Consider the following 18934-nt stretch of genomic DNA (forward strand, 5'->3'; position numbering starts at 1 on the left):
TCTTTCAGGCTGCCATTATCTATGCAGAAGACATTTTTTTGGTTTATACAATAGATACTCCAGCAAGAGACATTATTTCTCTCTTCCTCTTGCTTCCTCGTGACTTTCATTTTTTTTCCTTCTTTCACAATCCCCTTAAAATGTTTACAAATGAAAGATTTCAGCTCCATATATTTTGCTTGGTACTTCTGCGTTCTGTAGACAGATTAATTCTTGCACCAGGCCCAAATATTTCCGGATGTTCTGTTCTACTCTGTCTACTTCCTGTTTGGTTGACTTTTATTTCCTGTACTCTTTGTTGAAGTTGTAAACTTCCATTTTGGCCTAGGCACTGTGTTCTATTTCTGAATCTGCCAGTGGTCTTGAGCAACAGTATGCATACAGCAACTGCAAGTATAACACAGGAAGTGAAAATTAAAGTACTATGTCTTAATATTAATAGAATTAAATATCCACTTTAAGGAAATATATATTGTAGTGGAGACCGTTTTCCAGGAGCTCAGACCTTAAAAGAGTCCGTTCACCTTCTCTGAAGTGAACTGTTCTGAGCCATTGGTCACATGCCTAACTGAAATTCTTCCTTTTAGGGACAGTTCTATAGCTCTTAAATTGTTTGGGGCTGTGGGCAACAGGAACCTCAACTCAACTGGCTTAAACCATAAGAGAATATTTTTATAACAAGGGATCTGATGGTTCCAGCTAACTGCGTCATCAAAAACTCAGATTCCCACTAAATCTTTCGGCTGTGTAACATCTTCAGTATGTCAGCTTTATTTTTAACTTATGCTCTTAAAATGGCTTCTCTGGTTCACTTGTCACTCTCAGACACAGCAAAGTCCAGTGAATTCCTAGGTGTCTCTTTTTATTATGAATGAACAAAAAATCATTCCAGAATCTCTCTAGCAAATTTCCCATCCTGCTACATTGCTGTCTATGTATGTCTATGTATCATGTATGTCTACATACATGTCTATGTATCATTTGCCCATTCCTAAAGCAGTCTCTGGAGATGGAAATGGCAACCCACTCCAGTGTTCTTGCCTGGAGAATCCCAGCGATGGGGGAGCCTGGTGGGCTGCCATCTATGGGGTCGCACAGAGTTGGACGCGACTGAAGCGACTTAGCAGCGGCAGCAGCAAAGCAGTCTCTGGCTCAGGAATGGTATTACCATGATTGGCTTCAAGATGCACTTGGCATTTGTAGCATGGCAAATTACCCAAACAAAATCAAGATTCTGCTAAAAAGAGGGAAGAGAAGAAAGGATAATAGATGGGGAACCTTCTACTATTTGGATTTAATGTAATACAAAGTAAGACATTCTCCTCCCCGTGGGGTTCCTAGATCATTGAATAGCACCACAATTGATACAGTGGCTCAAAGCAGAAACCTGCAGCTCTTTTTACCTATGTTTCCCAGTTGTCTATCCCCCCAAAGCTACTGCCTTAATTCAAGCACTCATTTTCTTTCCCTGCAATTGTTACAATTATTTTCCTTACTATACACCTGCCTCTAGTCTTCCACTTCCTCTAATCCATCTTCCACTTTGTTGAGCGGGTGAGCTTTCTCTCATGAATTATCAGGGTATTCTCACTGAAACTCAAATGCTAAAAATGGAGTGAGATGCCACTTTCACTGTCTACTTCCTCTACATGTGTTGGTGAAATATGTTTTTGTGGCTGCAGGTGTATGAAAGAGTTCTTGTCTCATGTTCAAGAGACAAGAGGAGATGGGATGGCATTTGTTGCTATCATCAGCCTAATGATGGTTTGGAGTTACTATAGAGGGGTTATGTGCTCAGTTGCTTCAGTCGTGTCCAACTCTTCACAACACTGTGGACTGTGTCCTCGTCCATGGGATTCTCCAGGCAAGAATACTGGAGTGGGTTTCCATGTTCTCCTCCAGGGGATCCTCTTAACCCAGGGATCAAACCCTTATCTCCTGCATTGCAGGTAGATTCTTTACCACTAAGCCACTGGGAAAGTCCCATAGGAGGGGTTAGAGCCAAAAGATAAAGATACTGCAGTCATGGCAGATTATGTGAGACTTCTGGCACAAGCAGTCCTTTTTGAGGCCTAGGTGACAAAGTGTGACACAGTGTTGGACAGAAGGGAAGGTCATCTGAGCTCAGCAAAGTAGGAGAGAATATCTCATAATCTATTGTTCTCTGTCCCTCCTATTTCTGTGATATTATCAAAAGTCTAAGGCAACATGGATGGACCTAGAGATTATCAAACTAAGTGAAGCAGTCAGAAAGAGAAAGACAAATACCATACGATACCACTTATATGTTGAATCTAAAATATGGCCTATCTGTGAAACCGAAACAAACTCACAGACATAAAGAACAGATTTGTGGTTACTAAGGGGGAGAAGGGATGGGGGAGGGAAAGATTGGGAGTTTGGGGTTAGCAGGTGCAAACTATTACATTAGAATGGATGGACAAGGTCCTAACGTATAGCACAGAGAACTATATTCAATATCCTGGGATAAACCATAATGGAAAAGAATATAGGAAAGAATGTATATACACACATAACTGAGTTACTCTGCTATACAGCAGAAATTAATGCAACACTGTAAATCAACTACACTTAAATTAAAAAAAAGTCTAATACAAGATTTCCCCAGTAGTCTAGTGGTTAAGACTCTGTGCTTCTACTGCAGGAGGGACAGGTTCGATCCCTGGTCAGGAAAGTTCCACATGCCATGTGGGGCAGCCAAAAAAGAAAAAAAAAACAGTCTAAGGCAAAAATCATATTAAAAATATATCCAGTAATCCGAATGAAAATTTTAATATTGATCTGTAACATTAGTTAAGTACTAAATAAAAATGTGTATATGTTTACCATAAAAATGAAAAAGTTTCATCTGGAATATTCAAAATTAGGTTTAATATAGTTTGAGACTCATTAGAGATTTTGATAGTTATCTGTAAATATTAGATGAAATAGTAAAGTAATAATAATTTTTTCTTCAATCTCTTTTGTTAACAAAATATAAATTTTTCATATGTAATAATTTAAAAAGCCCAACCTTCCGCTTATAATTTCCTATTTTTCCAACTTTCCCATTCCTTGGTCACACAAAATCTGTTTCTTATCCTCAATAAGACCTACAAACCTTGCAACTATTCCCAGTTTGCTAGGACATCCATTCTTAAGCCAGCTTCCTTCCTTAAAGAGCTTAGTATGAAAACTATGTAGCAACACAATTTAATGTGGATGGTATAATTACCAAGTGAAAAAAAAGGCTACCAAATTTTATATATGCATAATATTCACAGTTGAAGCTGTATACAATAGGTAATAAAACTTATCGAGGATACACTCCAAACCATTACTCTTTTTTTCCCAGGGCTGGAGGTGAAGTTACTTTCAACTGATTCTCATTTTCTCTGAAAATGAAGAAAGAAATCAAAGCCTGCATATGGAAAAGTCCTGCAAGGAAACACATATACTCATACAAGCACACAGGTGATACTTGTGTTAATCAGGTAGATTTATAGGCCTTCTTTCCTACAACTTTCATTGTATAAACATATATATATTTTTGGCTGCACTGCATGCCATGTGGGATCTTAGCTCCCCACCAGGGATCAAACGCATTCCCCCTGCAGTGGAAATGCAGTCTCAACCCCTGGACCACTGGAGAGTCCCTTATATGTATATTTTTGATGGACTATTAAAATAAATTAATTAAAAGTTTAATAAAAACTTAAGGGCTTTGCATATTATTGAAGAATTTGTTAACTTGTTGACTCAACTTGCTTCTATGATATTAATTGGAGATTTTGGTATCTGTCTTAATTTCATTGTTATTATGTCTCTCTGCTTCCCTTGTGGCCCAGTGTAAGAATCCACCCCAATGAAGGAGATGCAGGTTCAATCCTCCGGTCAGGAAGATCTCCTGGAGAAGGAAATGGCAACCCACTCCAGTATTCTTGCCTAGAAAATTCCATCAACAGAAGAGCCTAGAGGGCTACAGTCCATGGGGTCATAAAAGAGTCGGACATGACTTAGCACTAAACAACAAGTGCCTCTCTGCAGGCGTGGTTACTTACAACTTCTGGGAGGGAGAGTTGTAGCCTTGTGTATGCATGTGTTTGTTTTGCTCTTTTTTAATAGTATCTAGCGGAGAAGGCAATGGCACCCCACTCCAGTACTCTTGCCTGGAAAATCCCATGGATGGAGGAGCCTGGTAGGCTGCAGTCCATGGGGTCGCTAAGAATTGGACACGACTGAGCGACTTCACTTTCACTTTTCACTTTCATGCATTGGAGAAGGAGATGGCAACCCACTCCAGTGTTCTTGCCTGGAGAATCCCAGGGAAGGGGGAGCCTGGTGGGCTGCTGTCTATGGGGTCGCACAGAGTCGGACACGACTGAAGTGACTTAGCCCAGCAGCAGTGGTAATAAATTGTTACTCATAGCAATACTGGAGTGATGCAATGTATAACAATTATATTTCATTAGATATTTACTGAACATCTGAATACTCAGGGCACTCAGTAGGAATAAACCACCACTGTAGGAATAAACAATGACTATGACAGTCAATGCCTTTAACAAAAAAGTTCAAGTACTGATTTTAACTTTTCCCATAGTGTTCAGTTGAGAACTTTTGGGGAAATAGCATGAGGGACTTATTTTTTTTTAATTGAGGGACAGTTGATATACAATATTACATAATGAGAGTCTTAAAAGATACAGAGCCTGTGAATACTAAATACTTCCTATGTTGGCATTTTTACTGATAAGATTATGGCTGTGAGGTAACTATCAAATATTTTTATATTGTTTCCTATCTTAGATCATATTTGGAAATGTAATGTGACGTGGAAAAAAGATCCAAATTATGAGTTTGGAGGTCTAGTTTCAAGCTCCAGCTCAGCAAAATAGCTGTATTATATGGGCATAGCACTAAAATTTTCTGTGCCTCAGTTTTTTCATGTGTAAAATGAGAATGTGAACTAAATGTTCTACAGGATTCCTTCCAACCTTAAAATTTAACTATCCTCTGTTGAGACAAATCAGAAACATCATATGACTTTAAGGTGCAAATGACTTTAGTACCAGTTCTGAAAAATGCTAACTCTAAATCTGTGAAAGTAATTATTGGATCACAAGCTTGTGGAACAACAGCTATTATCACTACTTTTACAGAAACCTAGTATACGGCATCATGCTTCCAAGCAGTGCTATACACATAAAGCTAGCATATATAGAACTATCAGGCCTACACAATATAAAGATTAAAAAGAGAGAGAGATTTGACAAATGAATGTTTTGTGACTGCTTTTGAGAGTTTTCAGATACTAAGATATCAATTCTCTGGGTGTTCACAAGCCTCACATTTCAGTTCCTCAAATGAAAATAGGTGAGTGGGGCAAGTTTCATCAGGGCTAGAGGTTCTTATTTTAGGGACTGGTGGTGGATATGAGGGAAAACAGGCAGCCGATCTGGGTTTGCTGCCACACTCCAAACGATCTATGCAGTTTTGAAGTTAATCTATGTATTTCTGTTTTCCTGGTAAATTCAGGAAATTCTTGCTGCATCAGCAGTTTTCCAGATGAGAAATCTAGGCCTTTTCTCTGACTCCTGGTTCTTCTTAATACTGTATGTCTAGTTGGTCACCAAGGCTAATCACTTCTCTTTGTAATCTCTCTCGTTTTCCTTCCTCTTGTTTTTTACTTCATTTCCACACTCAGTATTCTGGTCTGTTTCAGGCTCATATTTGTTTGACTGCAATAACTACTTAGGTGGAGGCTTTAAATGCTACCAGTCTGATTTTCCTGAGATATGGCCCCCATCACAGCACTCTCTAGTTTAAGAATTTGGAATATTTCTCCAATGACAAGGAGACAAAACTAAACTATTTCTCCTGGCATTGTAACCTCTCCATTACCAGGTTTTAACATTATTTCTATTTCCCAATATGTACTCATAATATTAGTTATTGTAATGCTAGCTGCTATAACAAAGAGATTCAAATGCAATGGGTGAGGAAAAGAGATTAATTTCCCAATTTAATGTCTGAGCTCCAGTTCTCAGAACCCATGTAATCATACAGATTCCTTCCATCTTATTTTTAACCTCTAGGACAGCATCCTTAATATTAGAACTAAATCTGGATAACAGGACATCTCATTAGCTTGAGGGAAGGCAAATAAAAAAGAAGTAGGCTCACCATCTGAAAGGCTCTGCCTAGGAATGGGTGGGTATATATTTCTACTCAAGGGAAGCTGGGAGATAGAGTGTAGTTGGGCAATCATATATACCAAGCTATAGTTAACACCAAAAAAGAAGAAAAGTCAGCCAGCACTGTCTACCAGACACCCTCTGCTTCAGTTTTCCTGGTTGCTCCAACGTGTTGGATTTCCTTCTTTCTTTTCTCTCCACGTAGCCAAATGACGTCCACCCTTCTCTTTTCAGTATTGCAGCCATTTTCAAGGAATGCTTCAGTATGCTGAAGAAAGTGGAAATCGATTCCAGGACTCTTCAAAGCTGGTTTGTAGTCCTCATTTTTTATGTTTTTAAAAAAAATTTTTATGATTACATTTTATGTTTTTTCCCTTACTTTGGTCTTTTATAATGTCTTAATTTATGGACATGGATTTAGGAGATCTCAAACAGTGCCCACATAGAAAGCAGGTTAACAGGGGAGGAGCAGTGATGAGATACAGTGAAATCCACTCCTAAGAACTGATTCCGGCTATTACAACTATATGTCCTGACTACTAGTACTTGAATTGGGACTATTGTAGTCTTGATAAAGCTTAATTTCTTGTAAAATAACCCTGTAGCCTAAACTGATGTAAAATATCTGCATAAACTTTGAATAAAAAGGGGTATTGAAGAGAAGCCATGTGGTCATGTTCATCTGGGGCTTCCCTGGAAGTCCAGTGGTTAAGACTTCATCGTCCAATGAAGGGGGAGTGGGTTTGAGTCCTGATTGAGGAGCTAACATCCCACATGCCTCTCAGCCAAAAAACAAAACAAAACATAAAACAGAAGCAATATTGTTTCTTCAATAAGTTTAATAAAGACTTTAAAAATGGTCTACATTAAAAAAAATTGTTAAAAACTGAAAAAATAAAAAAATTTTCTAAGGAAGAGATGCATTGAATCTGATGAACAGGATCATTCTGGTTATTCAGTTCAGTTCAGTTCAGTCACTCAGTCGTGTCCAACTCTTTGCGACCCCATGAATCGCAGCACACCAGGCCTCCCTGTCCATCACCAACTCCCAGAGTTCATTCAGACTCACGTCCATCGAGTCGGTGATGCCATCCAGCCATCTCATCCTCTGTCGTTCCCTTCTCCTCCTGCCCCCAATCCCTCCCAGCATCAGAATCTTTTCCAATGAGTCAACTCTTCACATGAGGTGGCCAAAGTGCTGGAGTTTCAGCTTTAGCATCATTCCTTCCAAAGAAATCCCAGGGCTGATCTCCTTCAGAATGGACTGGTTGGATCTCCTTGCAGTCCAAAGGACTCTCAAGAGTCTTCTCCAACACCACAATTCAAAAGCATCAATTCTTCAGCGCTCAGCTTTCTTCACAGTCCAACTCTCACATCCATACATGAGCACTGGAAAAACCATAGCCTTGACTAGACGGACCTTTGTTGGCAAAGTAATGTCTCTGCTTTTCAATATGCTATTGAGGTTGGTCATAACTTTCCTTCCAAGGAGTAAGCGTCTTTTAATTTCATGGCTGCAGTCACCATCTGCAGTGATTTTGGAGCCTAGAAAAATAAAGTCTGACACTGTTTCCCCATCTATTTCCCATGAAGTGATGGGACCAGAGGCCATGATCTTCGTTTTCTGAATGTTGAGTTTTAAGCCAACTTTTTCACTCTCCTCTTTCACTTTCATCAAGAGGCTTTTTAGTTCCTCTTCCCTTTCTGCCATAAGGGTGGTGTCATCTGCATATCTGAGGTTATTGATATTTCTCCTGGCAATCTTGATTCCAGCTTGTGCTTCTTCCAGCCTGGTTTTTAGAGCAGTGTAAAAATAACTGTTTATGCATGTTAAAGTATTGAGAGAGACATGTACTATTGTCTACAATTCAAATCCAAGGTTTGTGTTGTTTGCAAAGCCAGGGCCCTTAGTTAAGTATTGAACAGTGATAATTCAACAGACTTTTTTTCACAGCCTCCATTAAATATTATTTATGATTCTCTCACTTGTAGGGTAATCAATTCAAAATATAGATTTCAGGACCCTTCTCCTACCCACTGAACCAGAATTTCTGGGAGTGGAACCAAAACATATGTATTCCCAAGAAGTGATTCTTCTGACCACCAAAATTCAAGAACCAGTGTTCCAAACCATTGGGGATATTCTGGAACTCTATGACCAAATAGTCCATAACAACATAGGAATACCTCTGAGATTTACTGCAGGGGTAGTCAGGAATGCTAGACGCTAGATTCTCTGCAAAGGACAGTCTAGCATGGCCAAGAATTGTCTCCCATCTTCATGACCTTCCTATGTTTCACCAAAAATTTACATTCATATACATGAAAAGTCTATTTATAATACAAGCCTAGATCACAATTCCATTTTACATATGAACTTCCCAGTAATGCAAGTATAGTTGTTCCTCAGTATGCAAAAGTGATTGGTTCTAGGACCCTTCTCCCCATATCAAATATTCTCAGATGCCCAAGTCTCTTACATAAAATGGCATAGTATTTGCATAAAACCTATAGCAATCCTCCCTATATACTTTAAATCATCTCTAAATTACTAATAATACTCAATACAATGGAAATGCCATGCAAATAGTTGCTAGTGCACAGCATATTCAAGTTTTGCTTTTTTGAGCTTTCGGAAATATTTTCTCCAAATTATTTTCAAATTGTTTCAAATTAGTTGAAACTGTAGATATGGAACCCATGGATACAGAGGGCTGATTGTACTGTATAAATCAAGAGATGATTATTTTATGAGAAAAATTTTTTAAAAGTTAAAAAATTGCAACTGTGACAGCCTACTAATACAACACATCAGTATCAGGCTGCATTTGTAGCCTGTGATTCTATGTATCAGTACAAACATTTAAAATCTTCATTATGGTCTTTTAATGTACTCATGCCCAAACATTTACATATCAAAGTCAATATTATTTTTCATAAATGGCTTCCTATTTTGCCTTGATATTGCTATTATGGCATTATTTTTGTTTGAAAACATACATGTAAGGTAGATTATATGTAAGACTTTCATTTTGGGGTAGTAAAGGGGATGTTACAAATATTTGCTATAAAACAGTGAACACTGATCTGGGTGGGCAGAAAGGCATTACTCTTGATACTAAAGAACATGGCTTAAACATTTTAAATCTTGTGGAAAGAAAAAAAAAAGACACTTGTCATTAAACTGAATAGATATAACAAAGTTTTATAATAAGATTCATTGTAGGCTCAGAAGAGCTATCCAAATGTAAGGCTATCAGCTCAGTTCAGTTGCTCAGTCGTGTTCGACTATTTGCCATCCCATGAATCGTAGCATGCCAGGCCTCCCTGTCCATCCATCATCAACACCACACACTAAAGCCCAGATGTGGTAGCATGTTCAATAACCACACCAGGGCGGAGAAACAAAGGTGCTGATCTCTAGACAAGATAATTCATTCAACAAATATTGAACATCTGCTATGTGACAGCCATCTGGAATAAGAGGCCTGCTTTCAAGGATTTTATTGGAGAAGGCAATGGCAACCCACTTCAGTACTCTTGCCTGGAAAATCCCATGGATGGCAGAGCCTGGTAGGCTGCAGTCCATGGGGTCGCTAAGAGTCGGACACGACCCAGCGACTTCACTTTCGCTTTTCACTTTCACGCCTTGGAGAAGGAAATGGCAACCCACTCCAGTGTTCTTGGCTGGAGAATCCCAGGGACAGGGGAGCCTGGTGGGCTGCCATCTATGGGGTCGCACAGAGTCGGTCACGACTGAAGCAACTTAGCAGCAGCAGCAGCAGCAAGGGAGCCAGGCCAGGTGGCGCTAGTGGTGAAGAACCACCTTGCCAATGCAAGAGACATAAGAGATGTGGGTTTGATCCCAGGATAGGGGAAGATCCCCTGAAAAAGGGCATGGCAACCCACTCCAGTATTATTGCCTAGAGAATCCCATGGACAGGAGCCTGGCGGGCTACGGTCCACATGGCCACAAAGAGTCAGACACAACTGAAGTGACTTAGCCCACACGCATGGGAGCCAGGCACAGGACCTGTACTTCGGTGCGGTAAAATGAATGGTAGATGATTTGCTGGCTACTATGTTGCCCAGAGTAGAAACAGCCCATCTGACCAGAGGAATCTGTAATGGCTTCCTGTATAGATCTTAAAGGATGAGGAGAAATGAACCAAGCAAAGAAGTGAAGGGTTGGGGGTGGGGGCAGGAATGAACCAAGTGAAGAAAGGCGGAGGGCGCCGGGGCGGGAGGAGATAGAAACTGGGAGATAGCGGCCCTTACTTTAAGTGTTGGCTGGAATAAACAGTAATTTCTTTTGGCAACCTTCAGTTTCCTTAAGTTGAAAACCTATGGGAGCTGAAGTTGTCATCTTAGGGTTGCGGCCTTGAGCTATCAGAAACTTTGCTAGAGTTTACTCAAGTCTCTTAGCAAGAGAGAGTTGACAACATTACTTGTGCTGAGAACCTTCAGTTGTTAAAGGTCAAGGATGAGGCCGAGTTGACAAGAGGGCTCAGAGGAGCCTGACAAGAGTTTGGTCAAGGAGAGAGTCGTTGTCACTCATCCCCAGATCAAGATATGGGATGTTTCCAGCAACTCAAAAGGCTCCTTCAGGGCCACTTCTCATCAATTTCTACCCTCAAAGACACCTAGTATTTTGCCCTCTATTATAATAATTATTTTTTAATCTGTTTTTGAACTTGTTATAGATGGATTCATATAGTATATACTCTATTGTATGTGACTTTTTCACTTATAAGACTCACCCATATTATGTGGCAATAGTATATTCTTTTTCATAATTGGGGATAAATCTGTTATGAATATATTACAGTTTATCCATTCTGCTGCTGATAAATATTTGAGTTGTTTTCCTATTGTTGGATAATACAAATAAAGGTGACTTAAATATTCTTATCTGTCTTTTGGTAGATACAGACATTTATTTCTGTTTGGAATACATCCAAGATTAATACTGCTGGATCATTAAGTATTTGAAAAAGTTGACTTAAAACTCAACATTCAGAAAACTAAGATCATGGCATCTGGTCCCATCACTTCATGGCAAATAGATGGGCAAACACTGAAATAGTGGCAGATTTTATTTTTTTGGGTTCCAAAATCACTGCAGATGGTGACTGCAGCCATGAAAGTAAAAGACACTTTCTCCTTGAAAGAAAAGCTATGACCAACCTAGATAGAATATTAGAAAGCAGAAATATTACTTTGCTAACAAAGATCCATTTAGCCAAAGCCATGATTTTTCCAGCAGTCATGTATAGATGTGAGTTGGACTATAAAGAAAGCCGAGCACCGAAGAGTTGATGCTTTTGAACTGTGGCATTGGAGAACTCTTGAGAGTCCCTTGGACTGCAAGGAGATCCCACCAGTCCATCCTAAAGGAAATCAGTCCTGAATGTTCACAGGAAGGACTGATGCTGAAGCTCAAACTCCAATACGTTGGCCACTTGATGTGAGGAACTGACTCATTAGAAAAGACTCTGATGCTGGGAAAGATTGAAGGCAGGAGGAGAATGGGACAACAGAGCATTAGATGGTTGGATGGCATCATCGACTCAATGGATGATAAGTCTGAGCAAGCTCCGGGAGTTGGTGATGGACAGGGAAGCCTGGCATGCTGCAGTCCATAGGGTCACAAACAGTTGGACATGACTGAGTGACTGAACTGAACTACTGCCAGTTTTCCCAGGTTGTTGTACAAATTTATATTTGAACAAAAATTTTTATGAGAATCCCATTTGTTCTGTCTCTCCACCAACACTTGGTATTGTCCTTTTAATTTTAGTCATTCTGATAATGATGGCTCTAAGATTAATGAATGGCCTTAAAGCACAAGAGTGGTGTGGTCTGATGTGCATTTGTCCAGAGGATTCAAGCAGCAATGGGTTTGAATATGACTGAAAGACTTTCAAATGGGACCAAGATATAGACAGGCAAATAGAGATTTTAGTAGTTCAGGTGAGATATGATGAAGATTTGAACAGAACAATGTCAGTTAAGATGGAAAAACAATGGATTCATATTGGACTGGTAAAATCAGCAGGACTTGATGATCCTACATTGTGGGTTAGGTGGAGGACAGTTAGAGAGTCAAAGATGGCTCCTAACTTTCTAACTTGTGTCTGGGTAGATGGTAGTACAAAAAATATGGGAATAAGGGTAAACTTCAAGAGAAGATGTTGTGTTGATTGAATCCCGGATGTCTATGAGTCTCCTAATAAATAATCAGATATACAGGCCTGAAACCCATGAAAAAAATCTAGGCTGTATATATGGTCCTGGTACAATAGGTAACATCATGGGAATGGGTGACACTCCCAGGGAGTATGTATGTATGTGTGAGCTCAGAGGTACTTGGCATCCCTCCTTCATATTTCCATTCAGATTAAAATTTTCCTAGTTCTTTGTCTTCTTTTTCAGAAAGAAACCCATTGATATACCTGGGTTAACAACCACATATGAAATACTGTGTACTACTCTGACATTACATTTATGACCACCAATTTCAACTGGTCATTCAGTATAGCCAGACACATATATGTTCCACTTTCACACTGCATTTTAAACTTCTCCTCTTCCTTGTCGCCCTCCACTCTCAGCTGAACATAACCTCATACCTTACACAAGACTAAAAAAAAAAAAAAGGAATGCGACTGACTACTTCATCTCCATACCATCAGGTCTACCAGGTTCTGCCTTCCTTCCTGTTACCACAGAGGAAGTGTCTGCATTCCAATCTGTGGCCAACCCTATAACCTGTGCTCTAGATTTCACCCTTTCTCCCATCCTCATGCCTCCCTTCCTCTCAATCACTGCCAATTTCTCCTTCACTAGTGAGTCAGTCTCATCTTTTACAAACATGATTTAATTGCACCCTCTCTAAACAAAACAAGAGTTCAGTACCAGAGACTGATAGTCATTACTCATGTTCAATATCTTCCCTACTTCCAGGGCACATAGCTAAATTCCATTTCTCAAATTATATTTCTCAGCCCCCTTGTGGAGGCCATATGGAAAGTAGATAAGAAGTAATGTATTTCACTTTCAGGTCTGGCCCATAAAAACCTCCCATTTGTGATTCTCTACCCTCTTTCCTTTTCCAAGGTGATTTTGAAAGCCACATGTTGGTGCTACAAGATAAAAGGAATTTATGCTCCTGGATTACTTCCAGAAGAAAGCCACTCAATTTATAATGGACTGTGACTCAGCGATAAATAACCTTCTGTTAACTTGTTGACAGGGAGGTGGGAGTTATAGCCCTTAGCCTAATACAACCCCACATCCCCCTCCAGCTAGTGCTCCATTTCTGTTTTCATTAACAGCCTTCAAAGCATTCTATATACTCATCGTTTCCATCATTTCTCTTCTCAACCTCCTCCATTTCCACTTTCATTCCCACCATTCCATAGACACGGTTCTCATCAGGGTCATTAATGACCTTCATGTTGCCAAAGGCAATCATTTCTTTATTTTCATCTTTTGCAGTCTCAGCATTATTTAACACAACTGACCACTTCCATTCTTTTTGAAGCAGTCTCTTGGTCTTCCTCCTAATTCACTGGCAGTGGCTTCTTTTCTATTCACCTTTTGGGGCTCTTTTTCTTTTTTTTTTTTTCTCTATGTTCTTTCTTTCTCTCTTTTTAGTGAAGTGTTGCTGACTCACACACCTTATTTCTAACTCTGACCTCTCCCCTTAGACTAGTTCTACATATATCCAAATACCTACTCCAGATGTCTAATAGGTATCTGTAACTTAACACGTCTAAAACACAACTCCTGGTTTTCCCTTTTAGAGCTTTTTTCTCACCAGCCTCCTTTTTACCTGGTTTTTCAGACCAAAAATGTGAGTTATCTTTGATTCCTTTTTCTTCCCTTCCACTTGCATCCAATCTATCAGCAAGTCCTTTAGGCTCTTACTGAATATTCACCCAAATCTTACTGAATATGACCCCTTTTCACCATCTCCTCTGCTGGAACACTAATCCAAACCACTTTTACTTTTCCTGTAGACCACTGCAATAGCCTCTCTGCTGCTCTACCTTCACTCTTGCCCCTGGTTATACTACAGTGCCCCTAACAGTTTAAAACATCCTACAGAGTAAACCTCTCAAAACGTAATCATAAATCAACCTTGTGCTTAAAACTCTCCATATGTTCCTCTGGGCAGCTGGAATAAAATTCATCCTCCTTACCATGACCCTGCTTATCTCTTCAGCATCGTTCAGTTTGGTCTGGTCCCACTGGCCTCTAAGTCCCTCAAATTAACGCTTTCCTGTCCCAAGGACTTCATACTTGGTTCCACCGACTGGAAGGCCCTTTCCCTGAATCTTTCTGTGGATGTCTCTTGTTCTTCAGGACTTGGCTCAAATAGCACCTCTTCAGAGTATGCCTCTCCCTCTCAGTCACTTTCTATCCATTACCTTATTTTCTTTACAGCAATAAAGAAATAAAATAGTTTAATTATAGTATTTGAGATGATCTTACATGTTAAAATGCTTGATGTCTTTTATGTGAAATATAGCTGCATGAAGGCAGAGATTTTTGTCTTTATCTTTTTTTAACTGAGGAATAGTTGATTATCTTGTTATTAGTGTTTGTGCCACAATCTAAAGAGCACCTGGCACAGAGTAGATATTTGCTGGACTGAATAAATAGTATCAACAACTGCAAGCCCTTGAAGAAAAATACCACGTGCTGGTCACTGGGCTTCCCTGGTGGCTCAGTGATAAAGAATCTGCCTGCCACTGCAGGAGATGCAGGCTCAATCCCTAGGTCGGGAAGTTGCCCTGAAGAAAGAAATGGCAGCCTATTCCAGTATTCTTGCCTGGGAAATACCATGGACAGAGGAGCCTGGCAGGCTACATATAGTCCATGAGGTGCAAAAGAGCCGGACACCACTTAGGAACTAAAAAACAATTCATTATAACCTCCCCCCCCCAACTAGCTACCCATCATCTTTACAGTAATACACTATTTTTTCCCAGGATAAGCCCTAACAAAAATAAAACTACTATTCACATTTATTGTTGTTTTTAGTCCATCCATTACCTTGTCTTGTAATCTTCCTTTTTTTCTAATTAAATTTATCCCACACAAGTGAAATAGTTTCACTTTTCAGATGTGGGCTGGATCTTTGATAAAAGGGTTCAGCAAGTTTTTAAAAAATATTTATTTATTTATTTGGTTGCACTGGGTCTTAGTTGCAGCACGTGAATTGTGACCTGTGGGATCTAGTTCCCTGACCAGGGATGGAACTTGGGCCCCCTGCAAAGGGAGCGCAGAGTCATAGTTACAGGACCACCAGAGAAGTCCTGGCAAGTTTTTAAAATAGTGAAAGAGTTTTCAAAAAAGCCTTTTAAGGGTGGCATAATATAAACCTATGGCTTACTCATGTGACAAATACAAATAGCTCTGGAAATAAATACAAACATGCATTCCTATTAGTGAGGAGGTTTAAATAAGTTAAGTCTTTGGAAAATAAAAATAAAACGAATTCAAAATTGTGTAGTGTTACTAAATCTCCTAAGATCTAGCTTGTGATTTCACAGGTGGGAGTGGTTTTAGAACTCTGGGGTCCTGTACCTGGGGAGAGATTTTCTGTCTGGCTCCGAACTCTCTGCAGTCCATTGGGTCGCTAAGAGTCTGACACGACTGAGCGACTTCACTTTTACTTTTCACTTTCATGCACTGGAGAAGGAAATGGCAACCCACTCCAGTGTTCTTGCCTGGAGAATCCCAGGGACAGCGGAGACTGGTGGGCTGCCATCTATGGGGTTGCACAGAGTCGGACAGGACTGAAGCGACTTAGCAGCCGAACTCTCTGTAAGCAAACATTATTGTGTTCTATTAAGAAGCACCTAAAGTCAATCAGTTTCTGGAGGTGAAATATAAGAAAATACATGCAAAATACTTTCCATTCCTCTTTTGTCTCTCATCCTCCTAATGGATTCTTAAACGTTTATGCTTAGTTCATTCACATAGCCCTGACATTTGTGGTGGTACGGGTAAATACAAGTCTAAAATGATTACACTGAAAAATCTGCCTAGTGCCAAAAAGAACAGGAAACATTTTCCCCTCTATTTTCATTTAGCAATGCTTTTAGAAAAAAAAGAAACTGTAAACAAATTCTGTACACCTTTAAAAAAACCAAATAAGCTTCTTGCCGGTTTTGCACCCCCTTAAGATCTTTCTTGGGGGCCTTGGAGCTATCTCTTTGAAATCTGAACATCAAGGAAGGTGGGGCCTCAGCTACCTATCTCTGGGAGTTTTAGCTCCAAGATGTAATTCCTATTATTTTCCCTTGGGAGAAAGACAACAGGTATTGTAATTGATTGCATCTATCTGATGATATAAACGAGAGAGATTTCCTTTTTCTCTTTGCGGTCTCTTAAGTGCATCACAATATGGTTTAAGGCTTATGCTAATTATAAAACTGTTTCATTGTTTTCTATATTTTGTGGAAACGATGCTTTGCGGGGGGAGGTGACAGGAGAGTTTATTTTTAATTATTTCCCAACTGAGGCCTCCAGTTTGGGCATTTGTATGGCTGATAGCTCCCATTGCCCCTCCATAGTTATTTTAAACGGTAAAGGAAAATGGAAAGAGCACGGAGTTCTGGAGTCCGAAACCTTGAGTTTAAAACTGTTCTTTTTTACTAGCATTCTGATGTACAGGCAAGTTACTTCTCTGAACCCTGATTGCCTCATCTATAAAATGAGGATAATAATACATTATAAATGGGGTAACTAAACTGACACATACAAAATTCTTTACACAGGAAGGAAACAAAAGTTATCCTAGATTCCGATGCTACACGTTCGTCCTCCTTTCCTCGTGAATCTGTCAAATCCCAATGGGGTGTCCACTTCATTAACTTGGAGCACTGAGTAACGAGGAAACGAACTCACACTGCGGACCTTACGAGTTTGAAAAGTTTTTTAGTTTGTCAAGTACGTTAACAGAGCCCTCACAAATGAGATGTTGCAAAGGGATATCAGGGGGTCCCCGTATACAAATACCTGAATTACAGGCTCACCGAGGCCGCGGCAGCTTCCGCACTTCCCCTCGAGGGCGCTCCGGGACGCCCGCGCTGCGCCGCTCGCCGGTCCGGGGGCGAAGATTTGCATGTGCGACAGAGGGAAGAGGGGGAACCACCCAACGAAAACCCCGGCCGTCGTTCCCCTAGCCTGGGAGGGCTGGCCCCACTTCGCCGCCCGGCCCGCCCCCAAGTGCTCGCGGGCGGGCGGCCGGCCCTTCTCGACGTCACCGCACCCTCCCACCCCCTCCTGAACTTTAAGCCACGCGCCCAAGAACATCCTGGAGGAGGGGGATTTCTCGGGGGCCGGCGGCTTTCGCACGCTCGGGGCCGTCACTCCCCGGCTCCCAGCGTTCCCTACGCTCCCGGAGAGCCAGCTTGCCCGACCGGTTCCCGAGCCCACCCGGGCTTCAGGAGAGGGGTGGGTGGGCGGGGCATGGGCGGGACAGGGCCCGGCAGCGGTGGGCGGACGCACGCGCGCAGGTCGCAGGACGCTCCGCCCCCGCCCCCGCCCCGGGGTAGCGGAGGTGAGGGATCCTACGTCAGTCTCTGGAAGTCCCCCTCCCGCCGGGCTGTCCGCCTCTCTGGCAGACCTGCTCTCTGCTGTTGCTGCGCTCCGCCTCCTGGCTTCTGCCACCTGGACGGGCGACGCCGGGTGACCGGAGCGCGAGGATTAAGCGGGTGGGAAGGTGTGAGCCGCAAACCCAGAGGAGGGCGGAAAGGAGGAGGAGGAGGCCCGGGGGGTGGTCAGGGGGACTGGGGATCCCGCCAGCAGAGGTCCCTGGGCGGCCCGACTGACTGACGGGCTGAGTGACTGTAGCTGCCTCCGGTCCGGACGCTCGGAGCGGGGCGGCACAGTGAGCGCAGCCATGGCCTCAGGTGAGTGTTGCCGGCCGCGGGCTACCGACGGCCGGGCGTGGGCAGGGTCCCGGACGGCGGGGAGGGAAGGAGTGAGTCCGAGGGTCTAACTGCTCAGGGTTTCGGGGGCCCAGTTTTGGTTATTTCTCATTCTGTTTTTAAAATCGCCTCTGGCAAGTTTGTCAGCCTTTTAAAAGTGACCTGGTTCAGGGTTTGCGTGCGAAATCTAAGTCACGCTCTGTAATTTGATGCCATTGTAATAGCCGGAACCTTAGACCTTCCTAAAGACTTGGATTTTGGATTAAGGAAGTAATAAGAATCTAAATAAAGGAGGACGAATACTTTTAAATTGATTGAAGTTGAAATGGTGGTTTTTCGTTTTAGAATAGGAATGAGGAACCTTCCGGCCTCAGGAGAGCTCTATCTTTTTTTTAAGTTCAGTTTCATCAGTTGCCAAGAGGTGATTGCAGTTGTGCTGACAGTTGGACAAATGAGACGCGCCTTTAAAAATCACCAGTGGTATTTTAACAGGTCTTAAGTGGAAATGTTGCTTCAACAAGTGGATCATTTTTACTGTAAAGTGCGTACTTTTAAATTTATGGAGCAGAAATCGAGTTTTGCTTTCTTTTGTTGGAAGGAAGGTGAAAAGAGGATTTTTAGGATCCCCGTGCTTTAAAGTAACGGGTGAGAATGAAAACTCGGTCACTTACATGAATACTTATTTATAGTCAGTAGATGCGGGGATCTCTTGCTATACCTAGAAGCTGCTTAAAGGATACGGGAGGGAGCCTCCCATCCAGCCGTGGTTAGGTTTGCCTGCAACTTAAG

The 18934-nt window shown here is 41.4% G+C and overlaps 1 protein-coding gene and 1 long non-coding RNA gene across 3 annotated transcripts in view; one reads left to right on the forward strand and one right to left on the reverse strand.

Annotated features, from left to right (window-relative positions):
• Positions 1-286: 286 nt before the first annotated feature.
• Positions 287-17379, reverse strand: LOC129623121 (uncharacterized). 2 transcript variants are annotated; one of them, XR_008700368.1, is made up of 3 exons: positions 17232-17379; positions 1028-1234; positions 287-387 (listed from the first exon to the last, which is right to left on the reverse strand). It is a non-coding gene; the product is annotated as an uncharacterized LOC129623121 (long non-coding RNA). The 2 variants fall into 2 exon arrangements; XR_008700367.1 differs by having other exon boundaries at positions 1028-1237.
• Positions 17380-17794: 415 nt separating this feature from the next.
• Positions 17795-18934, forward strand: part of REL (REL proto-oncogene, NF-kB subunit) — a 41444-nt gene continuing 40304 nt past the window's right edge. The window contains exon 1 of the mRNA XM_055540196.1: positions 17795-18127. Coding sequence (XP_055396171.1) covers positions 18118-18127 — 10 coding nt within the window. The 5' untranslated portion in view covers positions 17795-18117. The remainder of the gene's footprint in view (positions 18128-18934) is intronic.

This window comes from Bubalus kerabau, chromosome 11 (genome assembly GCF_029407905.1).
Source record: "Bubalus kerabau isolate K-KA32 ecotype Philippines breed swamp buffalo chromosome 11, PCC_UOA_SB_1v2, whole genome shotgun sequence".
In the NCBI taxonomy this organism is placed as follows: Eukaryota; Metazoa; Chordata; class Mammalia; order Artiodactyla; family Bovidae; genus Bubalus; species Bubalus kerabau.